Raw genomic sequence first — 12,749 nt, 5'->3', positions numbered from 1 at the left:
ATGTTATATACACCCAGCCTAACTAATAGGGATGGTCCGGTCTGGGTCTCTGCATTGATGGGGCTCTATAGACATTGAGAATCTTGAGTTGGGTAAGTGCATGGGCCTATGGGTATTACTGTACTATACTGTCCTTACAGTGACACTAACAGAAGGTTGGAACTATTTACCCTGCTGCTGCATTCCCATAGTGCACAGGGTGCTGGGGATAAAGTCCTTTATCCTCACTGCCGTTTTCAGGAAATCTTAACTTTATTCCATATGAATAAACATGAATGGTTTGGTGCCCTGGGGGCGGGACTATCTATCTCTGGAGATTGCCTTTGCTAATGCTAGCATCCCTTAATGCCCAGCAACCCCTAAAGGGCATGGTAATGCTGGAATGCAAAGTGGCCCGCCAAGCAAAGGATTAACGGGCTGACAACAAACATGGCAGTACCCAACATGAAGGCAATTACGTCAGTATATTTGATAGACACGCAACCTCAGTACTGGGGGGAACACAAGGTTTCCCCGTTGTCCTTCACACACAGTAATGCATTTTGGGAACCCAAAGCTAAAGTACACCTTCCATGAGGGCAAATTTTGGCATTGCATTTAGAAAACCTGTGATAGTGGGATCTATTGGGGTCATTTTTAACACTGTAGGTACTGCGTTACACTCAAGGCCAAAGCCAAGGCCATATCCATAGCGTGTATTCATATATTATGTGTATTAATATTTTAATTAGGCATACACGCTGCTGACAGACTGAGAGAGCCACAACCAATGAGGGCCACAGGTAAGGCTGCACAGGGCTTTAGGTTTTAAAACGGGTACTCCAGTATGAGAAAATTATTTTTTAAATAAATTTATCACCCCAAGCTATATAACTCACTGTGCTGACTTCATCATGTTTTTGCTGGGTTTACCCCTGACAGGAAGCTGTGTACTTTGTGTCATTGTGGTATTGTCTCCAGCTCCCTGACCAGTTGTGACCGAGCCCCCCTCACCGCACCAGCCTAGCTGTTTTCTTGTTTGCACCATGACGGCGGCCGCATTCCTACATCTTTTTTCCTCCCCTGCCTTTTATGTCGCTAGTCCCGGAGAAGACAGGGGAATAAGGAAAATATTGCACACTCATACAGGGAATGGGATCTTTTTTTTTTTTTGTCTTTTTATTTCAGTTTGCTATTTCTTTTAAAGATAATTTAACCTTATGTTAAGTTACAGTAAAAAAGTAACATAAAGCTGTGAGGCCAGATTAAAAATCTTAGTCTCTCTATATGTATTTATTTGTATTATATCATTATATATTATGCAGTAATGGCAGGCATGGCAACGCCCCTAAGATTCTCCTTGGGAGAAAGTGGTGGACTTATTGAAACTGTCCGGAAGTTGTTCCCTGAAACCTGGCTGTGGGATTTGATTGAGATTGAGTAAGTACAGTAGCCACAATAATGCTTAAAGGAGAAGTACGGCCAAAAGTAGCACCACCACCGTGCAGTATATGTGCATTTCCCATTATTAATGTACATTAGGAGTTTGTCTAACTAACATATTAAAAAATAAGTTTTGGCTGGAGTTGTCCTTTAATGACACATAATCTTGACAATCAGGATCATCAGACGTGGGAACCACATTAAAATAAAAAAAAGAAAGAACAGCCGAGTTTTACAACAGCAGGTGGTAAACAGTGAGGACGTTCTTTGTCTGGATGATTGTAATCAATTACAAAAGTTATTCTATACTGTGTGTGCATTGCCATCCAATATCCCATTGACTTCAATGGTGCGCACTATAAAATTGAAATTAAGGACATATTTTTATTATATTTTACAGGTATGAGCATAGCCTTAAAGTGTACTAACTCTAGCTCTGCTGAGTTCTAATGCGGGCGCATCCGTGTGCGCCCTCATCAGAAATCCCCACTGCACACTATGGAGCGTGTGGCCGGAGCCGCTCGCTCCATAGTGTGAACTGACAGGGTTTTCTGTGGCCGCTATTCAATGAACAGCGGCCGCAGAAAACTGACATGTCAGTTTTCTACGGTGCCGCTAGGGATCCTGGCCAGAGCATATACCCTGTGCAACAACAGCCGTGATTAATACGGCACTAACGTTGTGTGAACATGGCCTAATCTTGTATTTGGCATTTTTCACTACATTTCTGCTCTGCATGTTTCCACTTAGCTGTCTTTCTTTCTCTCTCTGACTGCGTTGCCAGACTCGCCCCCTTCTATCTCCCTCTTCCCCCCTCAGTAAACAAAAGTCATTGCTAGACTGATTTTCCAGAGTAGAGTTTGGTGCAGAATATGCTTGATAACAGTAGAAGGAAGCCTTTTTGTCTGATAAGATATATTACAAAGTTTCTTATATTCACTACTGATGTATCCAAAGTTTATTGAAATGACAGTGATTAAAGGGAACCTGTCACCCCCCCGTGCCGGGGTGACAGGCTCCCGACCCCCCGTTAGAACCCCCTATACTCACCTAATCCCGCCGGGTCTCGCTTCTGGAGATGGTCACGTCACGGAGATCTCAGCCGCTGCAACCCCGCGCGCGCGCTCCTCAGATGAGTCCAACGCTCATAGAGAATGACGGAGCGCTGGACTCTCCTGTCATTCTCTATGAGTGTTGGACTCATCTGAGGAGCATGCGCGTCGGGCTTCGGGCGCCGATATCTCCGTGACCTGACCATCTCCAGAAGCGGGACCCGGTGGGATCACGTGAGTATAGGGGGCTCTAACGGGGGTCAGGATCCTGTCATCCCGTCACTGCGGGTGACAGGTCCTCTTTAATTTTCAATCTAGTTTATTAGAGTGAACAGCTCAGATACCTTCCTATACCATTTACTGACACTAAAGTCCCAGTTCCATTTGTAGTCCTGTTTAGTTGGTCTATGGATGCACTATGCAAGGCTGGTCCATTGGCAATGCCATTGCACCTTGCAGAGATGGTTGTCATATTGATTAACACACTTTACCATCATTTTTCTTTAGCTCCATTGGACATTCTAATCTGAAACTGACTGTACCAGACACCATCACTACGTGGCAAGTTGGCATGTTCTGCACATCTGAGGAAAATGGCTTTGGCCTTGTACAGCCAACCTCCCTGGTAACTTTCCAGCCTTTCTTCCTGGAGGTTACAGTACCATACTCAGCAATCCGGGGCGAGAAGTTCACTCTGAAGGCCACCGTGTTCAATTACCTCAAGCAAACCATAAGTGTAAGCGACAAGAAAGCCTTATAACCTCACGTCCCACCCCCTCTAACCTTCTCTAACCATGTGCTACTTTCTTTTTTTTTCCTAGATAAACATCAACTTGGAAAAATCTGGTGAGTTCACGGCCAAAAAATTAAGCACTGATGAGGATGATGATGAAGATTACTGCATAGACGCGAATGGCAGTGTGACCGTATCTTGGGAGGTGACACTGACTTCTCTAGGTTAGTGCTCTTCCTTTCTTATATGTTACGCTTGCATAGTTGCCAACATTTGAAAATTTTTTTCCAGGGACACTTTACCATTGACAACAAAGAGTGTGGCTTATTGTGGGTGTGGTCTCAATGGGGTCTAGACTATTGTGGGTGTGGTTTGCAGGGTGTGGCTTGTCACCAGTGGGTTTTTCCCCCACAAATTTCCAGTTATAATTTTACAGTCAGAACAACACAAAAAGACACACCCCACCTCAGAGCAGTATACAGGCTGTGGGCCAGGGATAGCACTCTACCGACTGGCTATATATACTGGTAGTTTGTGCCTATATGATGCAGCTGCACCCCATATCATCATACTACTACCCCTTCCTCTTCCTGCCCTCTCCATCATCATACTACTACCCCTTCATCCTCCTGCCCCTCCAACACCATACTGCTACCCCTTCATCATCCTGCCCCCTCCATCACCATACTACTACCCCCTTTATCATCCTCCTGCCCCTCATCATCATACTACTACCCCCTTCATCCTCCTGCCTCTTCATCATCATACTACTACCCCTTCATCCTCCTGCCCCTCCAACACCATACTGCTGCCCCTTCATCATCCTGCCCCTCCATCACCATACTACTACCCCCTTTATCAACCTCCTGCCCCTCCATCATCATACTACTACCCCCTTCATCCTCCTGCCTCTTCATCATCATACTACTACCCCTTAATCCTCCTGCCCCTCCATCATCATACTACTACCCCCTTCATCCTCCTGTCCCTCCAACATCATACTGCTACCCCTTCATCCTCCTGCCCCTCCATCACCATACTACTACCCCCTTTATCATCCTCCTGCCCCTCCATCATCATACTACTACCCCCGTCATCCTCCTGCCTCTCCATCTACATACTAGTACCCCTTCATGCTCCCTGCCCCTCCACCATTATACTACTACCCCCGTTCATCCTCCTGCTCCTCCATCATCATACTACTACCCCCTTCTTCATCCTCCTGCCTCTCCACCATCATACTTCTATCCCTTCATTCTCCTGTCTATCCATCATCATACTACCCCTTTATCATCCTCCTGCCCCTCCATCATCATCATACCACTACCCCCTTCATCTGTAATTGAAACAATAAAAGCTATGATCACCCGTATGGTTCCTCTAGTCCCCCAGCCACTTCTCTCCCTGCTCAGCATGAGTGACGTCACTCGCGATGACAGGGGTAGCTGTGGGGCAGCGGAGCTTCCCGGACGTGGTTTTTTCCATGGGTTGTTGGGGTTACAGATGGAAAACACTGACAAATTGTCGAAAAAACCCATATCACTCACCTCTGTTCTCTGCATTTCAGGTGAAGTGAAGTTTACAATAAGTGCCCAGACTCTTCCTGGAGGAGGTGTCTGTGGCAATGAGATCGTGAATCCGGTACAAGGCAGAAAGGACACAGTTATCAAATCTATTTTAGTTGAGGTGAGTACGACAGAAGGACTAAGGTATTATCTATCAACCTAATCTGTTCTATAACATGCAGGTGGATGGAGAGATTATATGTGTTCCCTGTTTTTGAACAGGGTAAGAAGTGACCAAGCAAATAATAAGATAAATGAATAAATAATAAAAAGGATAATTCACATTTACTTCTTTTCCTGGAATGTCCCTGTAAATGTGGCGCTTGCCTACTGTTTAGTGTAAATGTGGTAACAAAAATCTGTATGTGTGTGTGTGTGTGTGTGTGTGTACAAACAAATGTAAAAACACACAATCTGCAGGATAAATTGAATAAAATGTTTTACATAAAATTATGTTACAAGTAACAATGTATTCACTTAAAGGAGAAGTCCGGCCAAAATTAATTTTTGATATGTTGTTACTTATGAAAGTTATACAAATTTCTAATGTACATTAATTATGGGAAATGCACATATACTGCTAATTCCCCTTAATTTAGTAGATCAGGAAGTGTTAGAATTCTCTCTGAAGAAGTGACGTCACGACCCAGGGTGTAATTCCTATGGAGTGTCCAGCAGGGGGCGCTCTCTATATAGAAGTCTATGGGACTTTATTGTTTCTATTGGGTTTCTATCTAATGTAATGTAATGTAATGTAGTGTACAGTGTGCTTTATTGAATGAATACATCCTATGGAATACTTTGGGGAGCAAGTGTCCCTGCTCCCCAAAGTATTGCATAAATGTATTAATTCAATACATTCGGATATCACAGTAAGCCCGCCGATCCGCCGCATTTTCCGCCGATCCGCCGCACGCCGATCCGCTGCATTCCCGCCGATCCGGACCATATACATTGAACTACAGCTCCCATCATCTGCTTCTAGTATGAACAGGTGATGGGAGCTGTAGCTGGGTAATGGATATGACATGCCGCCGGGCGCAGGGGGGGAGCCGCTCAGTACACAGGAGCGCTCCCCCCTCCTCCTCCTCCTTCGGGATAACTTCCGCCTATACCAATGCTGAGTCCCTGCCTGGCCGCCGCTCTCCGCTCTCCCCCCCATACATACCGGCTCCCGATGCATCCTGGTGTCCGCGCTGATGCCGGGAGCCGGTATATGAGAGCGGAGAGCGGCGGCCAGGCAGGGACTCAGCATTGGTATAGGCGGAAGTTATCCCGGAAGGAGGAGGAGGAGGGGGAGCGCTCCTGTGTACTGAGCGGCTCCCCCCTGCGCCCGGCGGCATGTCATATCCATTACCCAGCTACAGCTCCCATCACCTGTTCATACTAGAAGCAGATGATGGGAGCTGTAGTTCAATGTATATGGTCCGGATCGGCGGGAATGCAGCGGATCGGCGTGCGGCGGATCGGCGGAAATGCGGCGGATCGGCGGGCTTACTGTGATATCCGAATGTATTGAATTAATACATTTATGCAATACTTTGGGGAGCAGGGACACTTGCTCCCCAAAGTATTCCATAGATGTATTCATTCAATAAAGCACACTGTACATAACATTACATTACATTACATAGAAACCCATAGAAACAATAAAGTCCCATCGACCTTCTATATAGAGAGCGCCCCCTGCTGGACACTCCATAGGAATTACACCCTGGGTCGTGACGTCACTTCTTCAGAGAGAATTCTAACACTTCCTGATCTACTAAATTAAGGGAAATAGCAGTATATGTGCATTTCCCATAATTAATGTACATTAGAAATTTGTATAACTTTTCATAAGTAACAACATATCAAAAATTAACTTTTGCCGGACTCTCCTTTAACTATTTCTTTTGTTTTGTTATTATTTGCAGCCTGAGGGTGTGGAAAAAGAAGAAACCCAGAGCACTATGATTTGTGGAAAAGGTAAATTGTTTGTGGGTGCAGACCTGTTATGTTGTGAATAGAATTTTAGGTAACCGCATAATCAGTATTGATTTACTATCCCCTGAAGAAGCAAAAAGGCGAAATGTGCCGGTGCTTCACTGTGTGTTATTCATTTGTTTACTTGACTGAAAGCTTCACTAATATGTTTCTATGTTGCAAGCTAATTGTTCTAATACTCTTGATGTTATCTGTGTTATTATGATATTTAGGATATGTTCACACTACATTTGTTTTCAGACGTATTTTTGGCGAACCGTCATTTTAAGGTGAAAATACATTCCTTTGTTGCCTCAAAATGACTGGCATCAATGTCCTGTGAACATAGCCTTAGGCCTTATCCACACGTTTAGTGATTTTTTGGACCGTATATTATGTCTGCAATCGTCATCCGTGGTCTGCAAAAGATATGCCTGTATTCCATCGGTAGTACAATCCCTATTTTGGCGGAACCACAAAAATGGGAAGGCTAAATGAGAAATTTAAATTAAGGAGGTATGTATTTTTTGCGGACGTTACAGACATAACACTTCTATTGGTTATTTTTTCCACATTTATGGTCCACTCTAAGACATGTCTATTTTTTTGGGGGGGAACTGATTGAAGATCCGTAAAACTACAGATAGTATTAATAGCCCAATAAAGAGCAATGGGTTCTGAATTTCTGCAATTACGAACAAATTTACATAACGTGTGAATAAGGCCTTAGACTTGTTTGTTATACTAGATCTATGGAGTTTATATAGAGTTCTTTATTATTATTTATGATTTTTGGATGTATTTTGACTCAATTTTTTGCGTGTGGTGTGTTTGAGTAATATATTGTAGTAGTACTACTACTATGTATCAAAATACATCTCATGTGCCTTTGTTTTCTCTCTCTCAGATTCTTCTATTTTTTCTTTGGGTCCATCTCCTTCTTTCTTTTTATTCTTCCTATACTTATTGGGTATGGAATATAAAGTGCTATATGTAAAGTTAATAAAAAGTTTTATATGTAAAGTTATACAAAGTGATATAGTGAGTTTAGTAGTATAAAAGAAATATAACAATATGAAAAGTGATATACGGTAAATAGAAATAAAAAGCTATATGATATGTAAAGTAAAAGATATAAAAGAACATAACTTTACCACATCTTATACTCAGGTGATGATATTTCTGAGCAGATTTCACTGAAGCTTCCAGAAAAAGTGGTGGAAGGTTCTCCTCGCGCTTACTTCTCTGTTATCGGTAAGTAAAGCCTACAAACACAGCATACATTTTTACATTATAACACATTGATAGAGCAGCCATGCTATTGTATGACGGACATTTGGAATCACAAAGAGCAATGTATAGCTAATGGCAGACACCAAGCCAACAACTGTGACACTCATACATTTTTACATTATAACACATTGATAGAGCAGCCATGCTATTGTATGACGGACATTTGGAATCACAAAGAGCAATGTATAGCTAATGGCAGACACCAAGCCAACAACTGTGACACTCATATTGGAATGATAGATCTTAAAGTGTCACTGTCGTGAATTTTTTTTTTGCAGAAATCAATAGTCCAGGCGATTTAAGAAACTTTGTAATTGGGTTTATTATCCGAAAAATGCATTTTTATCATGAAAAAGCAGTTTGAAACTCTCCCCCCTGTCTTCATTGTTCTCCTATGGAGAGAGCTAAAGAAAAGACCAAAACAGGACAACAAAGAGTTAATCTACAAATCCCTCACACCGTATTATCTGTTCTGACCATCACCAGTGACCTGTCTGAGCTCGAGATTACAGCTGTCACCCAGCTCTGTGCCTGTAATCCTCTGTTATCTGCTTTCCTGCTGCCGGCTAACCTCCCTCCTTCCTCCTCCCCCCTCCCCTCTCCCTAGAGCAGACAGGGTACGTCTCCTGCAACAAGTCACAATTTTCAGATTTTTCAGAGTGGATGAAAAAGAGGAAGGAGGGGGGACCTGGGAAAAGGCTTTTTACATGCAGATAATGGCAGATTTGGCTAATAAACCCCAATTACAAAGTTTCTTAAAATCGCCTGGACTATTGATTTCTGCAAAAAAAAAAAAATACGACAGTGACTCTTTAAGGCTATGTTCACAATGTTTTTCAGCAGCCGTTATTCGATACTGAAAACCACAGCTGTTATTTTGAGTATCGAATAACGGACATTGTTTAACACACTATGGTGGCCATCATTATAATGACGGCCGCTGTTACATTATTCAAGTTTGGGTTGGGACATAGCCGCCCTTTTGGGTGTGTCTATTTTAAAGTCCCTTTCAATATTGTGGATATATGGTGAAAGGACAGTGAAGAGAAAATCAGCGTGTGAATAACGTAAAATAACAGACGCTGTTTGCTCAATAATGGCCACAAATAATGACATGAACATTAATTTGGGGGCCGCTGTTTATTTATATATTTGTGTGAACTGACAGCCATTGTTTCCATAGACTTTAATGGAAGTCATCAAAGACTGATAACAATGGTACTATTTTACAGTGTGGGAACACGGCCTAAAAATGGCTTTTAAAACTACTATTAGCACTAAATAAGTGGACATATTGCTCATTTTGTGGACGTGTTTCTCCTTCATAGCCATAAAGTGATAATGGATGCAATATTTAGAAGAATTTATTTAGTGAAAAGGGCTATCCAGGATTAGAAATTCATTTATTCTAGAAACAGCGCCACTCTTGTCCTCAGTCAGCGTGTGGTACTGCAGCTTAGTTCCATTGATATGAATAAATGAATAGAGCTGAATTGTAATACCTCAAACACTTAGAGGACAGAACAAATAATTTATGAATTTTGTTGACATGACTAATTATAATTATTAATTTGTTGTTGTTTTTTAGGGGATGTCATGGGAACATCAATGCAGAATTTGGGCAATCTCCTGCAGCTGCCATTTGGATGTGGGGAGCAAAACATGGTTCTGTTCACTCCTAACATTTATATTTTGGAGTATCTCAATAAAACAGACCAGCTTACCCCAGCGATAAAAGCCAAAGCCCTGAGCTACCTGAGCACTGGTAAGAGATCTGCAGCTCATTCACCCCCTGTGGGGTTACATACAAATTATCAATCACCCCCTGGGGGGTTACATACAAACTATCAACTTGACTGCTATGTCTGTATACACGCTAATCACTGATTAGGACTGCCCTCTGGACTCTTAAAATTAGAATAAGGGTGTGTTCACACATACAGAATCCACAGCAGATCCACAGATTTGATGGTGCAGAACTGATGCTGTGTTCAGTTACTTAGATCAAATCTGCCGTGGATCCGCACCATCAAATTTGCTGTGATACGGTACGTGTTAATCTACCCTTAGAAGATATTTAAATAGATAAAATACATGTTACATTAATATATATATATATATATATATATATATATATATATATATATATATATACACTCAGTCCTACTTGCTCTATAACATTCTGGCGGCAGATTTTTAGTGTGACCAGTTCCCTTTAAGTCTATGTTCTGTGCTTGCTTGCCTTACTACTTACCTGTAAAGCAGAGAATGTTTTTATATAGGGTATCAAAAACAGCTGGCTTATAAACACAGTGATGGATCCTACAGCGCATTTGGACCAGGATATGGAAGAGGAAGTTCAGGAAATACCTGGTAGGTAAATTGGGATGTGAGGGTTATCAAAAAGTGGGGGACACTGAAGCAATGTAAATCACAGAATTATTGGATATATACAAAGTCATGAAAGGCTTCAGACAGGTAACTACATGCCCACAAATGTTTGAATTGTTAAGTGGCAATAATGACCACACACTGACACACGTCAAAAGAAAAGGGAAGAGAGGCGGGAAAATACCAACAACGGCATCAGATACACTAGTATAATATGGAAGATGGAAGAGGGACCATCCAACCCCAGATTAGGTCCCTAAACTAATCCGGACCCCAGACACGAATCTGTCAGCTGCAATTCACATTCCACATTTAGATAGTTGTTTGGGCCAGGAGACACATGGTACCTTTCTTATATCTGTCTGTGCTTCCAGAACATAGAAAATGCTGTTGTCCTGTAGAAAAAATAGTCAAGGGGGCTTTCTAAAGCTCCTGAAGTGCAGCAAGCTTCAACATCTCCTTAAGGTCCTATTACACGGAGCGATTTTTACTGACTAACGATAAACGATCGCAAACGAGATTGTTTATCGTCAACCTGAAATCGTCCACCATATTACACAGAACGATGATCGTTAGATACGATTATTATTGCAATTGGTACTATGATCATTTATTCCTTCTGATCTCAGGAAAACAATGGGCAATGTGCAATTACACTGAACGATTAGTGAAAAAATGTGGAACTTGAGCAAACGAATGTGGAATTACAGCGAACGATTAGTAAACGATAATTTTAGGTTCAGATCTAAATCAACAATCAACGACATACAAACGATTTTTCGATCGTCATCTGCAATTACACAGAACGATTAATGTTTAAATTCGAAGGATATAACGATTTTTTGCACTATAATCGTCCCGTGTAATAGGGCCCTTACTCACCCTCCCATACCTGACCCTGCTTAGGGTTTAGCTTCCAGGTGTCAATCAAACAGGGAGGGGGGAGAGGAGGCATTCCATCTTGCAGCTATTTAGGAGCTTGGAAAAGTCTCTTTAACTCCCTGTACCTCAGAATAAAAGCATCTTTCTAGGTTCTGGAAGCACAGCTGGATATATGAAGGGTACCATGTGTCTCGTTGATTTGTGTGTATCATTACTGCAGGTAAAACACATCTTTATATTGCTGCCATAAACCTTCTTGGCTCTTTTGATCATAAAGCTTCATTATTCTAATAATACGTCTCTCTGCAGGTTGACGGCCTTTGTCATGAAGTCATTTGCCAGAGCCCAGTCTTACATATACATTGATCCTCAGCACGCGTCTGATGCTCTTCTTTGGCTTACTCGAAGACAGAAGTCTAATGGCTGCTTCCAAAATGTTGGCTCTCTCTTTAACAATGCCATGAAGGTGAGAGCAAGATTTAAAACGAGGCAGACAATAGTCGATGGTGCCCTAAGTAGACAGTCCAGGATGTTGTGGAAGGGAGGAAGATGCATTGCATTTGCTTTCAGTGGACAGATTACATGGTATTAAAGTGGGTAACAATAATGTTAAAGTGACCCTGTTATTTAAAGGGGTTTTCCAATGAAAACATGGTAGTCCCCTATTCACAGGATAGAAGACAAATAAGAGATCGCAGGGGGTCCATGCCCCAGCAATCTCCAGATCGCCCCCCTGGCTCCTTTGTTTTGAACACAGCTGCTGATCACCGGGGGGGGGGGGGGCACGGAAGTTGGAAACCCTGCAACCTCTTTCTTGTCCCCTATCTTGTGGATAGGGTACAAGTAAGTTTTAATTGGAGAACCGCTTTAACAAAACTTGATGAGAAGTTTTGGTCAGTCATGGTCTAAGAGCATACACCACGACCGATCATAAGATCGAGCCGGGAGAAGGTGATCCGTACACTGCCTGGCTCGCCGTGATCTCTAGTTGCACCAGCAGTACAGGACCCACTGTTCCTCTACGGTTGTCACAACTACCGTATTTTCCGGCGTATAAGACAACTGGGCATATAAGACGACCCCCAACTTTTCTAGTTAAAATATATAGTTTGGGATTTACTCGCCGTATAGGACTACCCCTCTTCCAATGCACACCAAATAAAAATTAATAAAAACATCAGACAGCAGCGAGATATCAGAGGCAGAGAAGGAGGTACGGTAATAGGATACAAGGGAGCTCAAAAGCGGCTGCATCCCCTCTGTATGAAGGGCAGAGCAAGCTGTAGGCATCCAGGGTATGGAAAAAAGAGATACGGTAGAGTGGCGCTGTGCCCAGAAAAACACACCTCTTCTATCCATCTGGCCACCCTTGTATCCTACCGGTATTACTGTACTTCCTTCTCTCAGATCTCACATACAGGCTCCTGCGCCGCTTCACTGCAGTCC

General features: G+C 42.6%; 1 protein-coding gene across 1 annotated transcript in view; it reads left to right on the top strand.

Moving 5' to 3' along the window:
- The window catches only part of LOC138799241 (alpha-2-macroglobulin-like), a 65,357-nt gene that overhangs the window by 41,472 nt on the left and 11,136 nt on the right, over positions 1 to 12,749 (top strand). Inside the window, 9 exon segments of the mRNA XM_069980154.1 lie at positions 1,305 to 1,419; positions 2,982 to 3,210; positions 3,296 to 3,431; positions 4,775 to 4,893; positions 6,689 to 6,740; positions 7,908 to 7,991; positions 9,619 to 9,795; positions 10,313 to 10,403; positions 11,613 to 11,769. Of these exon segments, the coding sequence (XP_069836255.1) occupies positions 1,305 to 1,419; positions 2,982 to 3,210; positions 3,296 to 3,431; positions 4,775 to 4,893; positions 6,689 to 6,740; positions 7,908 to 7,991; positions 9,619 to 9,795; positions 10,313 to 10,403; positions 11,613 to 11,769 (1,160 nt within the window).

Source organism: Dendropsophus ebraccatus, chromosome 8, assembly GCF_027789765.1.
Source record: "Dendropsophus ebraccatus isolate aDenEbr1 chromosome 8, aDenEbr1.pat, whole genome shotgun sequence".
Taxonomy (NCBI): Eukaryota; Metazoa; Chordata; class Amphibia; order Anura; family Hylidae; genus Dendropsophus; species Dendropsophus ebraccatus.
This window is presented reverse-complemented; position numbering and strand designations above follow the sequence as displayed.